At 39.0% G+C, this 22,356-nt stretch overlaps 1 protein-coding gene across 1 annotated transcript; it reads left to right on the top strand.

Moving 5' to 3' along the window:
• The first annotated feature begins 484 nt into the window (after positions 1-484).
• On the top strand, positions 485-22,132 carry LOC139718428 (methyltransferase-like protein 27). Its single transcript, XM_071629900.1, has 4 exons — positions 485-765; positions 13,141-13,263; positions 15,974-16,112; positions 21,945-22,132. The coding sequence occupies exons 1-4, from the start codon at positions 637-639 to the stop codon at positions 22,130-22,132; spliced, it is 579 nt and encodes a 192-aa protein (XP_071486001.1). The 5' UTR covers positions 485-636.
• Positions 22,133-22,356: the final 224 nt, after the last annotated feature.

The raw sequence follows: 22,356 nt of genomic DNA, 5'->3' as shown, positions 1-22,356 counted from the left end.
GGGTGTTGGGAGAAAGGTATTGAACTGTGTAATACCTATAACAGTCGATGACTAGTCTAATCCATATTCAGCAGTAAATTCAGCATTATATGTTCGTATTAGACCTACTATGAATAAAAAGGTACTGTATCTTTTCTTCAGAAGAATTGAATACTCTGAAACCAATTTGTGACCTATATGAATCTACATGTCATTAACATAGATCACATACGAAATCAGATAGATGCGAATTCCATTTATTGAGACTGGCTGAACAGACTACTACCATTCTCGGTGGGTGGGACCTGTCAGAGCGAATGATTTATCGCGTTCAGTCAAAATCCGATCGGAAAGTCGTAAAACTGAAACTTTCTTCCCGGACCCTTTTTCGTTGGGCGCGCAGTCTCTCGATTACTCAGTATCGCAATCAGAAAGTTTGCGCCCTCTCTTGGTTTATCGCACCAAGGAAAAGGGGACGGAGCCCAGACTACCACCACACCTGTTCAAGTGTCACTGCTATCATGTCTGTTAATCTTGGTCTTTCACTTCTTCCTGTGTAACTCAAGCGGAAATTTCGTCTATTGAAAAGTTCTCGCGAGATCAGTCACAAATAAAATATCCAAATTTATACTCATCAGTAGAGATACTTGATTCAAAATGTATGAGGAAACGGGCGCATTGATTTCAACATGTATATCGCCGTCAGCCAGGTGTGTGGAAATGCCTACTTTGGACGTAGCCCAAGTGCGAAAGGCGTACGACTCGTGGTCCAAGACGTATGATGAGGTAAGTTACGTCTTTAAGGAGTTTTTCATCTTCGTCAACTAGTTAGATTTTTTATAGCAATGAAATTTAAATTTCGTTTTCGATCTGTATTGTCCAACTGAAAATGCTTTTTTTTTTTCAAGTCTTACACATAAACACATAAACCATTACACAAGAAATACAACACATCACAAGGCAGTCATGATCGGCCACTGCATAAAATAACATTTGTAGAAAATGTAAAAAAAAAAAAAAATCGAGCATTCAACCAATAATCTGACTCTTCATTAAACTAATAATCTCAATGTTTCACCTCTCTCATGAAATACAATTTGACATTTCCACAGGTCATCACGATTACTAATCAAATAAAGCCAAATTATTGTTAAACAATTTTTGAAACAGATTATCACACGTACACTGTGCATAGAAAAAAGACGGAATACACGAGGCTGCCACCAAACCATAATTTCGGTACCTGTATAACTAAATCTTAAGAATAATACCCTTCCATAACAGATCCGATATGAAATGAAATAAAATGCATCCGTCAAAGAATCCTGGCCTATTATAATCATAGCCACGCGCTGCCACATGTCATCCACAAAATCCAAAATATCAAAGTATGTCATCCGGTACACATATTGACGATATACATCTCTGGTCACAACTGCATAATTATTACAAATTCACTTGAAATCAACATAGAATTAAATAAGAGTTGCCCTTAAACCCTGCCATGCTGTCGCATTTTGCTTAGTCCACGTCACGTACCTATAACACCACGAAATTTAAATGTTGATAAAACACACTGTTCAATAGTATTTTACGGCTTTTGTTATCCTTTCTAATCAATGTCACGCCATTCAGATGAAAAACAACAAATTTTCAATGCCAGGTACGCTATACATTTTTTGACCTTCGTAAGCATGAGGTATATGATGTATACGCAAATGGATGCCAGTCCACCGTAACAACGCGATTTGCGCATTACGAAGAAACTAGGAATACATGTTTATAATGTTGTATTTTTCCTAAACTATACTAAATCAATTCGAGTATTTCATTTAAAATTTTTACGATGAAATAAAGCTTGTAATTCAACGAAAGGTGAAATGCGCTCTTCGTCTCCAAACTTCGTCTTGCAACTAGAGCGGTGCCGAGCATGACTTCAAAGCGTAGTGAAATGCTAGACATCCAATTGCAACGCCTTGAACCCAAACATGTGTTTGGATGAATTACGAAGAGTTACCACCAGGGCCGGCGCACTGTTTTCAAAAGTGTGGGGGCCCACTTCCGGGTTTCATGAGCTAACAAGCAAAAAAAAAAAAAAAAAAAAAGGTCCTCAGCTTATCTCTACCCGTCCACTTCCGGGTTTCTTCAGCTAACAAGCAAAAAAAAAAAAAAAAAAAAAAAGGTCCTCAGCTCATTCTCTCCCCTCCCATTGTAGTGCCTCTTACGTACTTCCGGGTTGAAAAAGTGGGGGGGGGGGCCCAAAGTAATGACACCTTATGTATTCCTTTGTATGGTGCACAAAAAGTGTGGGGGCCCGAGCCCCCACGGCCCCCACGGGTGCGCCGCCCCTGACCACTCCATCTCTGTAACACCTCTCTGGGATGATTTATATGCATGGTTGATAACCTCGTAGGGAACCGCTAGAGGTGGGATAGACATATTCGTACCTTAAAGTAAACCGAGTGCATGGGCGTGCGGGCATTACTCTAACTGAATGTGAGACGGTGGTAAACTCAACAACAACAAAAACAACAACAACAACAACAACAACAACAACAACAACAACAACTTTAATGTGTTCTTCAATCTGTCCATCACATCTGCTCCAGAGATCTATACCCCAATAATTCATAAAAACAAGCGGTTTCTGATATCATACATTAAGGTGTACATGAGCTGATTACATTTAGAAGAGCAGATAAGCCGAAAAATTGTGCAAAATTTTACCAAAACATCAAACTTTTACTTTGTTTTTGATTATGATGACCACTACCTTGTATTTCACCTTCCGGTGTATACGCAGGTGTGCCCATACGCTATCAATATTGTATATGTTTGCTTGCAAATGTGTAGTCCAAATCTATAGCAAAGGTAAACACGAATTTACTCATACTAATTTAATTTGACCACTATGCCTAAAATATCATTGTATTTGTATGTCAGGCTTGTTCGGATTTTTATTAGGAACTATACCTGGGCCACTGTTATGATGTCGTCTCATATGCACAAGGCATGTAATTAACCATATGACTCATCCTCAAGTTCCGCTGCGCTTTCCTGTATACTGTGGCAGATATAAATTGTAAATAATGTAATGCACTTGCCACAACACCAAACTCAAAAGAATATTAACGGTGTGGTATAGCAACTGTTTGTTGACCAAAAATGAACTGAAAACCTCTTTCAAGAGGTTGACAATGATAACATTACAATAATATCACACATTACCTGTCACATCGGTAGGGGATTATTAATCCTTCCTTCTACTCAAAGGCGATACATAAGTAGTGTTGTAGAGGAAACTAAACTAAGTAAGGGACGTTCTTAATAGACGCTTTCTTGTTTCATCACAGACGTTAGTATTTTTCCATTTCTCGTGCAGTTGTCCTATACAAACCTAAAAAATATCACTAGAAAATCTCACCTTACTTCTTAAGGAAATAAGCTTCTTTAAAGGGGAAATTCAGCCCAAATATAAGTTAGTCGCTGATAAGAAAGAATAAAATCTTACGGGCTCAACAAAAATAAGGAAGTTATGACATTTTGAAGTTTCGCTATTTTTTCAGGAAACAGTTTTTGAACGGTTACTATGAATCTGCAAATGGCAAAATGAGCATGTCATCCCCTCACAGCTTGCCATAACGTTTGTAAATAAACATTTTGAAATTTCCAGTTTTTCATTCAAACATAATTATGCCCGAGGCTTTAAATCCGGGTACTCAACTGATCACTATTCTGAGGGTAATCAACCAGGAATAGCATAATGTTTCAGATTTCAAAAACAGAAATATCGGGTTTTCATTATTGTTTTGTACACAATCAATGGAAAATTGTGAGGTATTGGCATGGTTATCTCACTCATTTGCTTATTCTTATCCACTGTACGAGAACTTGTTTGAAAAAATTAGCAAAACTTCAAAAAGGCAGTTGTGCAATTAAGCACAATAATTAAGGGTGCAAGTATGCGTCTCAGATGTGCTGCTATTGTTTCAAATTAGGTGCAAATTTGAACCTTTATTTCTTCAAATTTCACAGGCTCAAAAGCCAACATAGTGATGTGCATTAAAAACAGAGTCCGCGTTATATAACATTGCGCTGAATTTCTCCTCCACTTGGTGTTCAATGTCCTGAATCAGTGCATGGTACCGACTGCGTCGCTTGCTATGATGTATGACCTGGGACCGGTGTTGGGATAGTCATTAGTTTGTAATCAGATGATGGCATCCCAAAGATGTCCGTCCGGTCTTGCCAGTACCACGGCCGTGGTCAGGAACTTGTAGGCTCCGTGAATATGACTGAGTCTAAAGATACTGAACAGGAAGAAATTCTAGTGTTCAGAGCGTTTGAAATCCATCCGGTCTTCCTATCTCGCCGTAAGAAAAAAAAAATAGAGTTAAAATGATATCAAAATCAACTTGCCATGCACTGGAAGAACAATGTACGCACTGAAATGAACGTCTCTGATCAAAATTATAAAATCATGAACCCCAGATGTGGAAAGGAAAGGAGACCATTGCACCAACGGCATAATAAATCTGTCAGGGGATTTCAGTGTTGTATTTAGGGAAAACGGCGTCCGGGGCAAGCGCGAAAATTGCGCCCCTAATTTCTGAAAAAGTGTTCAACCCCAACCCCATCCCGGTAGGGACTTTTAAAAAATCCACATGATATGCTTTTTCAAGCACTTAAAAGGGTCTTTTGAGGGAGATTTAAATGTAATCAATTTTGATAAATTTTGGCGAGCGAGCGCAGCGAGTGAGCCGAAAATTTGTGTATTTCAGCTTACAAAACATGGAATTCTTGTCATTTTTTTTTTGCTTTTTAAAATAATCTTCCAATTCTAATCAATATATACTGACGGCCTTATTAATAACGGTTTATACCAACAAACTGAGGACTTGAAAAAAATACTCTAAACTAGTACGCGCGAGTGAGCCGAAATTTGTATATTTCCGCGTCATCATCACGTTTTGTTCTTATCTTCTTCTTTTTTTTTTTTTTGGATACATTTTGGCGAGCGAGCGCAGCGAACGAGCCGAAAACTTTTGTATTTCAGCTTTCAAAATATGGAATTCTTGTCACTTTTTGCTTATTAAATCTTACAATTCTAATCAAGATATAGTAACGGCCTTATAGATAACGATTTATACCAACAAACTGAGGAATTGAAAAAATACTCTAAATTAGTACGCGCGAGTGAACCGAAATTTGTATATTTCCGCGTCATCATCACGTTTTGTTCTTATTCCTTTTTTAAGATAAATTTTGGCGAGCGATCGCAGCGAGCGAGCCGAAAATTTTTGTATTTCAGCTTTCAAAACATGGAATTCTTGTCATTTTTTGCTTATGAAATCTTACAATATTCTATTAGCGACGGCCTTATAGGTAACGATTCATACCAACAAGCTGAGGATTTGATAAAATACTCTTAATTAGTATACGCGCGAGTGAGCCGAAATTTGTATATTTCCGCGTCATCATTACGTTTTGTTCTTATCTTTTTTGATTTGGTTTTTTTGCGCCTCCCCCTCCCCCCCCCCCCCCCCCCCCGTATGTTCGAAACCTTTGGCGAACTCTTATGATCCAATCGGCGGTCGCTTCAGAACGAAAGAAATTGCAGCCGCTGCTCCGTGTAACATTTTGCTGCCTTCTAACGATGGCATGTGTGAACACAATATACATTGTCATTTTTTTCGCTTCATCATCACGTTTTGTTCTTATATATATATGAATTTTGACGAGCGAGCGCAGCGAGCGAGCCGAAAATTGTTGTATTTCAGCTTACAAATCATGGAATTCTTGTGTGAACACAATAAACATTTTCATTTTGTCCACGTCATCATCATGTCTTGCTTTTGTTTGATTTGGTTTTGTGCCCCTCCCCCATTCTACCCCCCCCCCCCCCATTCTCGTCCGGGCGAGGTTTTTTTTTTCCTTCTTTTTTCTTCTTTTTTTCTTCTTCGTTTTTTTTTTTTTCGTTTTTTTTCGTTTTTGGCGTCCCCAAGGAGTGGCGCCCGGGGCACGTGCCCCCCCCCTTACCCCCCTAGATACGCCACTGGGAGATTTTAGGGGTTAGCAGTGCCCAAGGCTAATTACGTGCAGAGGGAAAGGCAATGCTCCAGTACAGGAAGTGGATGACATTTTATAGAACAGATTCCTCGAAAGAGAGAGGGAGAGAATGGGAGGGAGTAAAGCCATACAACCATTAGTTTTGCCAAATATAGGAATGTTTGTCTTATTCATTCATGCTGCAGGGATGAATGGCTGTCTAGTTTAAATCAATCCACCTTGATTGGCTAAAACCATACAGCCGTCGCTCAACATGAATAGGTTTATGGCTGTCTAGTTAATCGCATCCTGAATGGTTAAAACCTAACAGCCGTCCCTCACTGATGCATGTGTGTATGAGCGTGTTTCTACTGAGCGACGAAAATTCGAGGTGATACCAGCCGATGTGTGGTGATACCGGCCGATGCCGGCCGATACCGGCCGATGCGTGGTGACACCTCGAATTTTTCCTCAGTAGAAACAGATCGGGTAGTGGCCGATGCCGGGTGATGCGAGGTGCTCCGTCGACCACCTATTGAGGTGGTCGATGCGTGGTGACGCGAAGGACGATTCTCAGTAGAAACACACCGGGTAGCGAAATTCGTGGTGTATCGGACGTCTAGAATTTTTCCCCGCGCTTTTCAATCGGTTCATCGCACACACTCCTTCGACAAGTGTACAAAATACATGTGTACACACAGCGACCATGTTCGCATCATGCTTTGTTTGTACCAACTCGCTCGTGTACGTGTTATAGGCCCTATACGTTACGTTACATGTGAATTGTGCCATTCATCGTCTATTGAGGGGTAATTGTTCGCGTGATTAACAGCCTAACTTATTGCATTACTAAGCCCTCATCACTTACTTTGATTTGCTTTGATTTAACACCGCGTTATTTCATTTTATATTGTCTCGAATCGCGAGAGTACCACATTAGTATGTCGCAGCCTTGAGAAAATCTCAACAGCCCCCTCGATCGCGCGTGACCCAGTCTGTGACTTATAAATACCTGACTTCCGGAATCGCCGCATTTGCACGTCACCTTTGCATCACCTCGTATTTTATCGCTCAGTAGAAACAGCTCGACTCGTAAAATACGAGGTGCTGCGTTGGACAAAATTCGTGGCGATGCCAGGGATGTGAGGTGCTCTCAGTAGAAACACGCTCTAGGTCTGTCGAGTTTATTGCATTCTGGTGTGCTAAAACCCTACAGCCGTTCCCACACCCATGCATGTATGTCTGTAGAGTTTTTCACATCCTGATTGGCTAAAACCCTATACAGCCGTTCCTACACTCATGTATTTATGTATGACTGTCGAGTTTTTCACGTCCTGATTGGCTGAAACCCGACAGGCGTTCCGCAATGGCTGCAGGGACGTATGGTTGTTCGGTTAATGGCACTTCGGCCCGTACGAGCGACAACCATACAGGCATTCTACACTAGGGCTGTACAGTTGCACAGTTGCATAGTTGTACGGTTTCTTGCGTTCTGATTGGTTAAAACCTGACATCCATTCCATGGCTGTATATAGTTGTATGGTTGTGCTGAATTTCGTCACTCCAGGCCCGCCATAGGTTTCTTGTGTTCTGATTGGGTAAAACCTGACATCCATTTCATGGCTGTATAGTTGCATGGTTGTATCAAGATTTCTATTGATGTACAAAAGAATTCCACAGGTGCACTTGTGCCTTTGATAATCGATGTTCGACGCCGCCGTCTTGCTGAGCAATCTGAAGATTCATTTTGAACGTTATCATAATATTGGCAATATTTTGCCTATTTATTCATTAAATGAAATGAAATTTCACTTAGTGGTAAAGCATGTAAAACAAAAGTCAATTCAGTCCAGAAATTTGCACAAAAGTGTAAATCAGAGCTGTATCATGTGAAAATGTTTAAAACTGTACCATCCTGGAAAGCTGGTTTTATCACTTTTTCGGCTTAATTTCAATTAAAAGTAATATGGAATAATCTTCAAGTATAATATTTTCTTGATAGATATATCAGATTAGTGCCCACATATGCCCAGTCGAGTAATTTTCAGCTTTATTTCAGCAGTTTTTGCTCAATTTCTGTTCGCGCACCCTCGTGTCTGTACCACCTACCTTTTACTAAGAAGGGGTAGCGAAAAGTATTAATTACCATCACAAAGACATATCTTCCTTTGAAAGTGGCTGGTGATTACGCAATGAGACACTAGTAGCACATACTTAAAATATTTGTTAGTGGCGGCATCATACATGAGATCGAAGGGAATAAAACTGTTGTTACTCCATGTATAAAACGTCCTTGGTTGTACTTATTTCGACTCCCCTAGCCCGCGATAGAAAGAACGCATACGTTAATTTGCTGCAAAATGTATGAGCGAAAGGAGGTATTAGTGTCAGCTGCTATTTCACCGTCAGCCAAGGGTTTGGTAATGCCTGTTTTGGACATTGCCCAAGTGGGAAAGGTGTACGACTTGTGGTCCGAGACGTATGACTAGGTACGATATATATAATGTGTATATATATGAGCATATGAATATAAGAACGACCCAAGTCCAATTTTGGGCCAAATTCAGTTTGACATGGGAAATTGTAGCTAATGCATGGACTCATCTTGTGTATAAATGATAAATCCTAATTACCCCTGGAAGTGCCTGAAATAAATGAGTTAAATCTGATATGAATGTAAGAATGAAGGACTTGGGTCATTCTTACATTCATATTATAGCGCCCTCTCTCGTCCTTCTCTCATCTCTATAGCAGAATATCATGTATATGAATCAAAGAACCACCCAAGTCCATATGAATCAAAGAACGACCCAAGTCCATCACACAAAATGGCCTCTCCACAATTAATGTTAATGTTAATTGTCATAATAATATATGTTCTAATTTGTATATACAATGTTGCCTTCCCATCACAGTTAAATAGAATATTATTGGACAAACAAGAAAGATATGAAGTTTTTTTTAGTTTACTCGAAATGGTCTTCCATGGACTTGGGTCGTTCTTATATTCATATACTCATATATATTAAGAGAGAGACAGAGAAATACATATATCGAAGACCAGCTTAGCATTTCATGGCTGAATATTGACTATCCAGCCATCTTCTCATATGGACATGAACATATATATATAGTTGTATTTTAGGAAAATTTGATCTTTATAGCCTCAGATTCTGTTATTAATATTAATTTCTGTATCACATAATTTAATATGATTATATACATGATATGTATATATATATATATATATATATATATATATATAGAGAGAGAGAGAGAGAGAGAGAGAGAGAGAGAAAGGGAAAAACAGAGGTGGAGGTGATTGGAGTTGAAATTGTCAACACAACAATAACTTATTCGGAAATTGTATATCTATATAACCCGCCATGTCTTAAGAGATCTTTCAACAGAAACTATCATCTTGTCATCAGTGAACTGCACTTCTTGAATTGAAGAAAGATAATATAAAAGCCAGTATTCATGAGGGAGCCTATACATCTGCACAATTTGATAGACAATCACGGATTTAATCTTCTATTAAGTGTTGCCTGAGTAAGACGCAGTCTAATTTCATTGACCAAAATTCTTGTTTCCCTTTAAATTGAGAAATTCATCAACAAAGACGTAAGGAACTCAATCCATGACATGTAATCTTTCTTCAATACTAGATACGCAGTGTGAACCTCGGAGATAACAATTTGATGTTCACAAAATTATGAATATGGTGCAGCATTCCCTCTGATAGACCTAGGTTAAATATAGTGTACTTTGAATTTGCATCGGCAGAAGATGTACTGTCGGTTACACAAAATTATCATAAACCTGTATACTTTGTAAAACTTAAATAAGTTATTTATCAAAACCAGTTTCGTGAAAAGTAGTCATTTGTGCTACATGTTTACCGATAATCCCACGCGATGAGAATCTATTTATCCGACTATTTTGACTTTTGCAAGCGTATAAAGTCGTCTCAATTATGACTAGTCTTCAAAGGAGACAGAAAATGAACGGCTGAACTCCCTGTTTTTATCTAAGAGTTTTACATATCTAACACTTATTTGAATCTTTTAACATTACCCCGAAGTTCGTCTTATTCAGTACCGTCTGCAAGGAACGCTTATCCTCAAATCATGCCTTCCATGCGTCCCTTTTTTATTTGTGCCTTCTTGCTTCTCTCAAATATGTTTCACCACCCTTCTCACTTTGTTATATACCTCCTCCACCCCCCCTCCCCCCCCCCCCAAAAAAAAAATGTATATGTACGAGATACAGTGCACTCCCATTATAATGAAGTCCTCAGGATCGGCGGTTTTCTCTCGTCACATCGAAATTTCGTTATAGCCAAACAGTAAAGTACATAATGATATATTATAGATGATGATATTGGGACCCGAATTTTCAATTTCTGACAACGAGAATTCATATCATACCTATAACCGGCACTGGCGTAGCCAGGGGGGGGGGGGGGGCGATGGGGGCGATCGCCCCCCCCCCCCCCCCCCCCCTAAGATTTGGACCGGGGATTTGGGAGGCGGAAAAAAAAATGCGTGTATACTGTATATGCATGCACATGAAGCGGGTCTCCTTTGCAACCTTTCATCAAATAAGATATTTTTTGAATATTTCACTCAAAGTGTGCACCAGATCGTTGAATTTCAATTCAAAATATGGAAAATCTCTCGTGCTTGGGAGGGGGATACCCCCTCCCAAACCCTCCCCCTCTGTGCCCCTTTCCCTAGCTTAGTACACTTTTTAGATTTACAAAAAATTATGAATAATTCTGAGTGCACAAGACTTATCACTTACATTCCGAAAACTCAAGGTTCCTGTCATGTATAAGGGGAATTTCCCCTTTTAATCGACCCTTTCCTCCCTCAGCCCCCTCCCCCAATCAGTTTTAACACTCGCCCACGCCTTCTCCCTGCTCCCCCGCCCCCCCCCCCTCCCCTTCCACCATGCATAGAAGTATAGACTGTGGCTATACCCAGATCGCTTTATTTCAATTCTAAAAACGCAAAAGCTCCGCGAGCGGGAGGAGGAATCCCCCTTCCTCTATATACCTCACTAGACTTTATACATACACACAGATGGTGCACATTCGGAATAAGAGCTAAATTCCGTGATTTTATCACTTCGATGAAAAAGTATTGCACCAAAAATTTGCAACAGATCGCTGAATTTCAGGTCTGAAAACGCAAAATCACCTTCGTGTGGGAGGGGATATGCCCCTATCTACACCCTCGTGTGCATGCTTTTTCTGTTTGACTGCTGAACAGACGGTATTCATGATATTCAGTGTAAGAATATTAATACAAAAAGATTAGCTAAATGATACCATTTTATAGGCAATTATTGTTCAATGATAATATACACTAAATTATACTGCAACTTTCAACAAGTGGGACTGTTTCATCACGTTAAAACACGCAAAAACATGCATCAAATTGCACCATTTGCAACATCAAAATGCAAAAAGTTCTCACCGTGGGAGGGGGTACACCCCCTCCCACACCCTCCCCTCCCCCTTCACTCGCTCCACTCGCTCGGGTTCAGTCGCGTTCATGATATTCAGTGAAAAGAATTAATACAAGAAGTGTATTTAACGTATACCATTATAGGCAAATTGTTCAATAATAATCTACACTAAAATATAATGCTACCTTAAACAAGTGGGACTGTTTCACGTCGATAAAACGCGCAAAAACATGCATCTAATTGCACCATTTGCAACATCAAAATGCAAAAAGTTCTTACCGTGGGAGGGGGACACCCCCTCCCACACCCTCCCCTCCCCCCTCGCTCGCTACGCTCGCTCGGGTTCAGTCGCGTTCATGATATTCAGTGAAAAGAAGTAATACAAGAAGTGTATTTAAATTATACCATATTATAGGCAAATTGTTCAATGATAATCTACATCAAAATATACTGCAACCTTAAACAAGTGGGACTGTTTCAACTCGTTAAAACACGCAAAAACATGCATCAAATTGCACCATTTACAACATCAAAATGCAAAAGGTTCTCACCGTGGGAGGGGGGACACCCCCCTCCCACACCCTCCCCTCCCCCTTCACTCGCTCCGCTCGCTCGGGTTCAGTCGCGTTCATGATATTCAGTGAAAAGAATTAATACAAGAAGTGTATTTAACGTATACCATTTTATTGGCAAATTGTTCAATAATAATCTACACTAAAATATAATGCTACCTTAAACAAGTGGGACTGTTTCACGTCGATAAAACGCGCAAAAACATGCATCTAATTGCACCATTTGCAACATCAAAATGCAAAAAGTTCTCACCGTGGGAGGGGGGACACCCCCCTCCCACACCCTCCCCTCCCCCTTCACTCGCTCCACTCGCTCGGGTTCAGTCGCGTTCATGATATTCAGTGAAAAGAATTAATACAAGAAGTGTATTTAACGTATACCATTTTATAGGCAAATTGTTCAATAATAATCTACATCAAAATAAACTGCTACCTTAAACAAGTGGGACTGTTTCACGTCGATATAACGCGCAAAAACATGCATCAAATTGCACCATTTACAACATCAAAATGCAAAAGGTTCTCACCGTGGGAGGGGGGACACCCCCCTCCCACACCCTCCCCTCCCCCTTCACTCGCTCCGCTCTCTCGGGTTCAGTCGCGTTCATGATATTCAGTGAAAAGAGTTAATACAAGAAGTGTATTTAACTGATAGCATTCTATAGGCAAATTGTTCAATAATAATCTACATCAAAATAAACTGCTACCTTAAACAAGTGGGACTGTTTCACGTCGATATAACGCGCAAAAACATGCATCAAATTGCACCATTTACAACATCAAAATGCAAAAAGTTCTTACCGTGGGAGGGGGGAAATCCCCCCCCCCCCCACACCCTCCCCCCTCGCTCGCTCCGCTCGCTCGGGCTCGGTCGCTTCGCTCCCTCGCAGACTAACCGCCCCCCTAAGATGAAATCCTGGCTACGCCGTTGATAACCGGTATGCACCGTAGGGATATCTATTTACCAAAGAGAGAAATGCTTTGAGCTCATAGTCTATATTCAGAGACAGTGAGATCATTTTGCTTTTATTCGGCGACGCATGTCTTTCTTTATCTGGAAAACAAGGACAGCAACAAGGCTGGGTACAACGGCCCCCGGGTTGGAGCTGAAAAGCTTTTGGAACTACTACCAGACGAGGGGTCCAAGATACTTGACTGCCCATGTGGAACTGGACAAGCTGCAAGAGAGGTAAAGACAGTTAGTGATTATACACTTCTATTTCTTTGCATGCTGAGTGTGCGATGACAAACAAAAGGAAAAAGAATAGACATAAATTTTTAGGTAAGAGCCACCACATTTGCGCCGAAAATTACTTTTGTAAGGGTGAACACCTAGGCTATAGCATGGGAGCACTCTTTCTTTTTGTCCAGACTCCTTCAGACTCGTTTTCTTATTTACGAAAGGAAGGCACTGTTATATCAACCCACTATACACCTCCCCCTACCCAGAGTTAACAAGTGTGACCCACCACGACAAAATGTCTATTTTTTAGATTCCCACATAATCAAAAAGCTGAGATTCTAAGCTTTAAAATGATATGTAACACACTTTGTAAGAACAAAGCAAACCCTTTGAAAATACAATGAGAAAGTGGGGATGTCAGACAGGGTAGGCAGAATAGTGGAGAAAACGGGCTCCAAAGAACTGTGACAATTCAGAAGCGCAGAACCGTGTCCTGTTGTCTGGGGGACAAAAGATTGGATCGAATCTCCGTAGCAACCACTATAGGAAGGACTAATCGGATTAGAATTAAGCTTGGTACAGCTTTTAAAAAGACATACCCCTCAAATTTTCTAAAATCTCAAGACCTAATATTGTATACTTTTTGAGTTATACTAAGTTGTTTCAAAGCTTCACTGCAAAAAGTCCGGTGTTAAATAGTGAACACCGAGCTGGTGTTAAATTTTCGGTGCTCATTTATGGTGTTAAATTAACACCTCCGGGTGTCATTTCCAAAAATAAAACTGTTTTTTGAAGAGTTTCTTAGTAACTGCACTTCTTGTTGATTTTTAATTTAAACAAGACGATCAAGAATTTTACATTAAAATACTAGATTTTTGAAAAAATGTGAAAATAAATTTACACCACAGTAACACCAGCTGGTGTGGTCTCTTATTGAAGCTGGACGGGTGTTAAACCATTGATATTAACACCAACAAATATCAAATCAACACCATGTGGTGTCATTTTTTAATTAACACCAGTACAGTGTCAAAATAACACCAGGAACAGTGTCAAATTAACACCACGAAGTGTCAGGTGAACACTTTTCAACACCATCACCGTGCATTTTCTACACCTATGGGTGTGGTCCTCTATTGAAGTTTGATCGGTGTTAGATTTAACACCCATGGTGTTAAATCTAACACCGATGTTTTTACAGTGTGTAATCAAATCAAACATTTTTCAAATGGATGGCCGGTAGCAGGCAGAATGCTTCATGCACCAGTGCAGGGACTGGACTGTATGGGGAATTAAGTGCCAGACTCTTCGCAGACACCCTGCTCGAAACCCACAAAAAGTGTATGGCGGACTTAGAATTCTCTTGACCAAACGATTTAATGTCATTCAGTTGAAGAACCTGTTCATTTTTAAAGTTTGTCTTACCCAGGAGAGTAATCTTTTCTGTACCTGAATACTGTCAAAATTTGATGGCTTAGAAGGAGTCTGAAATCGAGATATTATCAGGTTTTTTTTCTGGACTACATTATGCCTTGCAGATCACGTCTGAGTACTCCCCCGTTCTCCCTTTATTTATGAAACTGCATCATGAAAAAAATCCCTATTACTTCAATCACTTTTTAAATGGACTAGAAAAGTCCATGTTTGATAAATGTATGTATAATTTTGAAACTTACAGGTTATTCCTTTAAATCAGAAATGTGGCCGTGGTAACGACGTAGCGGAAAAAAAAACACAATTATTGTTGAAATCAAAATTAAACAGTAAATGAAAAGCCGCGATCAAGAACATGATAGCGCATCGATTTGGTTATAATGTCTTATTCTGACAGGGCGATGAAACATGCATGCAGCCTCACACGCAATGAGCTTTAATTAATATCATGCTTTTCGAGGAAATGACCAAACAGACCCTGCCAAAAAGCAACCATGTATTTGACAATAATTTCATCACCCTGAATAAATCTGATGCCTTGACTTTTTGTAAGTTTCGGTGCAGATCGCATAAACTGCCTGTAAACAATGGCATTGTGATATGCAGTGCACACTCTGCTTGTCATCTCACTTATATAGGCGATAAGTTTCACTATATTTTTGTTTGCCCTTATTTTCAAAGGGAGAGACGTCTGTATCTGTCCCAAAAGTTAACCAAGTTCAGGTTTCCAAGTGCCTTGCACATGACAGAGCTTTTTGATACCAGAGATAACTGAAAAAACCTAGCAAGATTTAATCTTCTTAGCATGTCCCAATTTTCTGAAAGAAAAAAAAAAAAACTCTGAAAAAGAGAATCGCTCAAGCACCAGAGATGGTTCAACAACAGTTGGACCTACACGTACACGTGACAGTAGATTAGTGAGGCACCTTTCTTTGTTGAATTTGTACTATTCTGATTTACAAGTATATTGTCTGTGTATTATTGCGGGTTTTTTTTCATTGTACTTATTTTTGTGTTCTCATATACACTTTCTACAGTAATCTTCAACATATCTTGTGTCATTATGTGTAATCTACAAGCATTTCATTCAATGGTTTGTCATACCGTTATTTATATTCTGTTTGTACTCTCTTACCCCGAGAAAGAGTCAATAAAATTCACAAATTCACAAATTCAAATTCACAAATACCAATAGAGTTAGCTCAGGCGCAAAAAACATAAATTTCATGTAGTCTGCGATGAATGTGCACGCAACTGGTTCTTTTTTTATTATGGTTTACAGGTGAAAAAAATGGGCATCAATAAGACCATCACGGGCGTGGATATATCTGAGAAATCTTTGGAGCTTGCCGAACGCACTGGTCTGTTCGACAGTTTGCATAAATGCGACATCATGAAGGACAAGTTACCTTTCAATGACGGTAAGAAAGAAATTTAGTAGAGATTCATTTTCTTACATTTTGTATTAAACACTTTCTAAATACAAATGTATTCCAAAATAGATATGCACCACATCGTTGAATGTCAATTCTAAAAATGAAAAAAAAAAAATCCTCATGTGTAAGGAGATTACGTGTTCCTCTATGCATAATAATATTCGCATGTAACACTTACATAATGCCCGACTGTTTATCGCAGATTCCACGACCCTTTATTACAGTTTATTACTCTCATTCTCTCTGAATATTTGCGTTTCTCACGTTTTTGATAGCTAAAACAAAAACAAAAACAAACAAACTAGCAAACAAACTAAATTTGTTAGATCACAACTGCTGATCTGTAAATTAACAAACATGTCGGAAAAAAGGAACCAGTGGGCTTCGAACATTTATATCAATGATTTTTCCTCTGTTACAGAGCTACTTTCTTTTATAGCCTACACTTCGCTGATGATACCAGTGTTTTTCTTGCCCATAACGATATCGATGTTCTAGTTCAACAAGTAAATACGGAATTGAAAAAAGTGACCAACTGGGTCAGAGCCAACAAGTTATCTTTGAATGTTCAAAAAAACAAAATATATGCTTTTCAGCAATACTGTTGATTCTTTGAACTCAGAAATAGTTCTGAATGATTGTAATTTAGAAAGTGTGTCATATTCTAAATTTCTTGGTATTTTTGTAGATAATAAACTTTCTTGGAAAATACATATAGATGATATCTGCAAAATTATTTCTCGCAATATAGGTGTTATGAATAGACTGAAATTTTATATTCCTGAAAAGACCCTACTAGTGTTATACTCCTCGTTGATACTCCCTTACCTTAATTATGGAATTTTAGCTTGGGGCAATACTCATCAGACATTGCTGAATAGAGTGTTATTATTGCAAAAGAAAGCCCTCCGTATCATTTCTAATTCTCCTACACGTTCACATACAAATGCATTGTTTGACTGTTATAGGCTACTGAAAATCAACGAATTATTCTTATTTAACTTAGGTCAATTTATGTATATGTATGATAACAATTTACTCCCACCCATCTTTGATTTTATGTTTCAAAAAAATCAATCATTCTATAATTACCCCACCAGACGTTCTAACGAGTTTCATTTACCATTTCTTCGAACGATTTTAGCAAAGAATACACTTATTTACACTGGACCAAATTATTGGAATTCCCTGAATCATGATTTAAAATCTCCTCCATCTATATACTCATTTAAAAGGAGATTAAAGTCTTTTCTTTTACAATCTTATAATGACGACTCGCAGAATCAGATTAGTTTATAGGCTTACTTTGTTACTCATCCGCAATATCGGCATTGCCGTTCTCTTTATTACTGTAACTATTGCTCAAGCCTTGATTATAAGATTTTCTTTAACCTATACTTCGCAGTTGCAGGGTTTGTTCTATATTCTTTTTTCTTCTTCTCTTTCTTCCTCAAACCTCCGAGGATCGTCATCTGTGTTGCATATTCCTGTCTATTTTGTTACCTCTTTATCACGCTATAGTCTTGTTTCCTCTTGTGTCGTCAAGTCAGTTTTTTTTCTTGTTTTTCCTCCTACAAGTAGTCTTGTTGCTGTCCCAGTCCTGTCACAAATTAATTACTCTGTTTGTTGTTGTTTTATGTATAACTGTTTGTTCGTCTGTCTCTCAGTGGGCTGCCAAACTTTTTTTGTGACGAACTTTTTGTGCGGATTTTTTTTTTTTTTTTTTTGCTGTTTTCAATTCAATATTTACATCGGACTTCTAATAAAAGAGGGGCCCACACTCTACAAGCTCTGTCTTTTTAGTTGGTCCCTCCGTTTTTTTTCACACAGTGCATATATTGAAAACTATTTCACTTTCGTTATCTTAGCAACTATTTTTTTTTTGCTATTATTGTTGTTTTCTCTGTACAATTGTATGCGTTGATTTTGTCGCTTAAGAAAGTGAGATTTATGTTTGTGTTATATATTGTGGAAAAAACGAATAAATATGAACTTGAACTTGAACCTGTCATCTACTGCTTTCCGGGCAGCGACACTACCACCAGGCTGTCCCTGGTTGCCGACAGGGACACGATGAACATGGAACAAATACCCAAGCTCCGAAATTCCGACATTGTTATGTTAGGAAGTCCAAGGTGGACAAGGCACATGACATGAAAGAAAGATATTATTCAGAGGGGTAATAAGGTTCAGGTGCGAGTTTCTTCACTTTGTCTCCCTCTACAATTTAAATTTGTAAAGATCGCAACTGCTGATATGTAAATTAACAAACATGTCGGAAAAAAGGAACCAGTGGGACTCGAATTTATTAATTTACAGATCAGCAGTTCGATCTTAACAAATCTAATTTGTAGAGGGAGACAAAGTGAAGAAACTCGCACCTGAGCCTTCACCACGTGTTCACCCCTATGAATAATATATTTCTTTCATTTCATATGCCTTGTCAGCCTTGGACTACTTAACATAACAATGTCGGGATTTCGGAGCTTGGGTATTTGTTCCATGTTCATCGCGTCACTGCCGGCAACCAGGGACAGCCTGGTGGTAGTGTCGCTGCCCGGAAAGCAGTAGATGAGAGGTTCGAGTCCCACTGGTTTCTTTTTACCGACATGTTTGTTAATTTACAGATCAGCAGTTGCGATCTTAACAAGTTTAATTTGTAGAGGGAGACAAAGTGAAAAAACTCGCACCTGAACCTTTACCCCTCTGAATAATATTTTTCTTTCATGCAAAGAAACTACCTAACAAACAAACAAATTAGCCCAACAAAATGCACAACTGAACGTTAAATTTCAATTGTAAAATGCAAAAGTTCTTCAGTATGGGAGAGGGATACATACCCGCAACCTCTCTCGCTAGTTGATCTCCGCTGACTTATGGTACACAATCATAGTGAAGACGCAATCGCTGGCACAAGATGAGACAGATAACCATGGTTTCGGTATCTGTATCAAACTTGGACATTTTTTGTATTGTTTATTGTTTGTTTGTTTGTTTGTTTGTTTGTTTGTTTTTTACTTTTTTGATTGAAAAGTTTCCAAATTTTCCACCAGACCGTGCGCACCATACAGAAAAGTCAACTTCAATTCTATAAAGGCTAAAGCTCCCTCTTCTTGGAGTCCAATACCCACTCCCCCAGCCTGCTAAGTTTACTTCAAAAAGACTTTAATCCTACGTTTACACTATTGTTCCCGGCCGCCACAACAGCCACGTTTGCCCGAAACGAATAGTGCACCGTGGGTTGATAGGTTATTCTCCTGTTTGTTTGTTTTTTATTTTCCTTCGTATTCTGATCTTGTTCGTTCCTGTCCTCGCCACGGTTAACATGTAAGGCCTAGCAAAAAGTCAGACGCTTCTGGTTCGGCTGTACTTTTAATACACAATATTTCCTTTGAGTCCCACTACTGGCCGACTTCAAATTTTGTTACGGCCTGCATCATGCTGTCATGCTTTGTTCTGTTCACCCCGTTTTAATATGAACTAAAATATATTTCATAATCAGCGGGACTGTCTTGGCATTTTTTTTTGACAGTTAACAATTATCTGACACGGCATCGACGACAATCACGCTGCCTGTCACATGTCTTTGTTTCTTCATTTTCCGTCTGAGAAGATGGCTAGATAGCCCATATTATTCAGCTATGCTAAGCTGGTCTTCCTTGGGGTCCAGTTGGATGTGAGGCGGGACCGCTTTACCGGGTTAACCCTAGCTATAGCCGAAGCTATTTTGACTCCTTCCAGGTCCAAGGGGGGGGGGGGCACAATTTATTAATGATGTATGACCGTCATATTTGGCACATGCGTAAAGCAACTCAAACTCTACATAACCCGACATTAGAAATTTCTCAAGATCATCTACTGAGGGCGCTAATTGCCAACATATAAAGAAATACATAGGAAATACTCTAAAATCACGCTTTTTCCTTTTATTTCTTTATTCCCAGTATATATGGTTTTATTTCATATCTATCATGTTCCTATTTACCACAAAGGAAAAGCAAGTCAATCTTCACTATTTGTTATAGTCGAAATTTTTCAAGGTCACCATAAGGGGCGCTATTCATTACAATATAAAGAAATATATGAAACCTAAGATGTATCGCTTAGAATGGATACATATATTGACATCATATTTCATATTTCCAAAATATTGAAATTTTGAGTTTGCAGATTGATAATATGATAAATGATATTACAGGCAAAGCTTGTGTGAAGATAATACAGAATAAAAGTTTAGTCCTTGGAAAATTGTTATATTTCTTATTATTTCTATTATATCCATTATTTGATCCCTATGTCAGATAAACAATAAAGGAAATAAGAACAATATTACAGGGTAATTCACAACCATAATTACTCTACCATTTGGTCCTTCAGAAAATTACAGCCAAGAAAACTCCCATTTCACCCATTATTGTTAAGGAAATTGGAACAAAATCATGCAAAATCTGACGAGCATGGTTGTCAGTTTACGGTTGCCATGGCAACCAGTAATATCGGACATAGCTAGATTATACATCATAATGTTTGAAATAAGATTTTAGGAAAAGTCACCAAATTTGTTTGAAATCAGGTGATGGGTGTAGGAGTGGCAAACGAAAATATGGTGGGGGAGGGGCACGATGTGCCTCACCCCCCCCCCCCTTGGGCTTTATAGGGTTAAACATCCTGCTCTCACATAGTCCCGCAAAAGTAAACCAACAAGAAAGCAATACACAACAAACAAAACGTATAAAATGTTCATGTATCAGTTTCAATATAGTCGATATTGTGTTTATTTTCCTCGAAGGTGTCAACCAACCCTCCGTATTATGCTCGTCTGTAGGCCTATACAGTGCCTAATGTTTGTTTGTTTGTTTGTTTGTTTGTTTCATTTTCCATCGAAGAAGATGGCTGGATAACCTATATTCATTGCAATAGCTGGTCTTCCATATTTGGTCCAGGTGGATGTAAGCCTTTAACACCCTGCTCTTTGCGATGAATGAATGAAGCGGGATCATTTACGTGCATGAGATGTGACTCTCTCACACACAGGACCCCCATTTTATGTAATATCCGAGGGACAGAGTGTTTTGCCTCTTGTTATGGAGGGGATGGTATGATTGCACACAACATTGCTCAGTCCAATCTCGAGTTCGCGCTGCCGACTGAGCCAACTCACCGTCCTATAACTTTTTGTCCACGGTGGCCTGAAACGTGACTGAAGTGGCCCCAGGGAATATGGTATAAATGCAGCATTATAATTATATAGATTGAAAACACTCATTTTTGCATTACCGGTATTTTTCATTTTATTGTGGAATAATGCTGGATATTCGAATTATCTGTGTATTTGTTTTAACTGTAAAATTCTAATGATATTGGACTCAATTAGTTCGTTCAATCGACTGCCTACTACATCTATTGTGAAAGAGAAATTCAGAAATATAATCAATCAATCAAAATGTAACTTCCATATACGTGTTCATTCTCCATGAAGTGATGTAGCACGAAAAAAAAAAATGACAGCTTTTTCCATAAACAAGATTGATATCATTTCTCTACCCAGATACCTTCGATGCCATCCTCTGTGTAGGTGGATTTATACCTTCTCATGTAAATCAAGACGTCTTCCCAGAATTTCATCGCGTCGTGAAACCCGGTAAGGAGATATCGGCTGCTACACTAATATATACTTTCTATTCATGCCAAGGCCTACAATTCGTTGGAAATATGATATAAAGTATATACCAACGTAACACAAAGAATAATTATAAATATATCAGATAATATAGAAAATGATGAAACATATTGACACCTTCACTCTTCTGCATCTAGGTGGCGTCATCGTCATAGTGATGCGGGAGCAGTATCTTTACACCGCGCCAGAGTACCGTGGAGGTCAACTTGATTGCGCCATAGTCCAGGGTGTAGAGGACGGCAACTTCGACTACCTCTACCGACTCCAATTTCCGCGATACATTCAGGACCATGAGGGCGTCGTTTTCGCTTTACGAGTTAAATGAGCTGGGGGAGAGGGATCCTTTAATAGGGAACCAAGCAGTTTGCCAATACAAGCTAGATTTCTTTTGATATACACCCCTCAAAATATCTTCTGATACTTTTGATACTTCATATTACTCTTGTCTTATATCGGCATTAACTTCATTAAATATGACATCGTAAGAAAGCCTATCTCTAAAGTGCCATCTCACTTGTTATGACTGGTTGTTCCTGGAATGTGCAAAAC

The sequence above is a fragment of the Diadema antillarum genome, unplaced genomic scaffold (genome assembly GCF_040938485.1).
Source record: "Diadema antillarum isolate AM-2024a unplaced genomic scaffold, OU_Dant_1.0 scf00000094, whole genome shotgun sequence".
NCBI classification, from domain to species: domain Eukaryota; kingdom Metazoa; phylum Echinodermata; class Echinoidea; order Diadematoida; family Diadematidae; genus Diadema; species Diadema antillarum.
The sequence above is the reverse complement of the archived record's forward strand: the minus strand, read 5'-3'. Positions and strand labels throughout refer to the sequence as shown.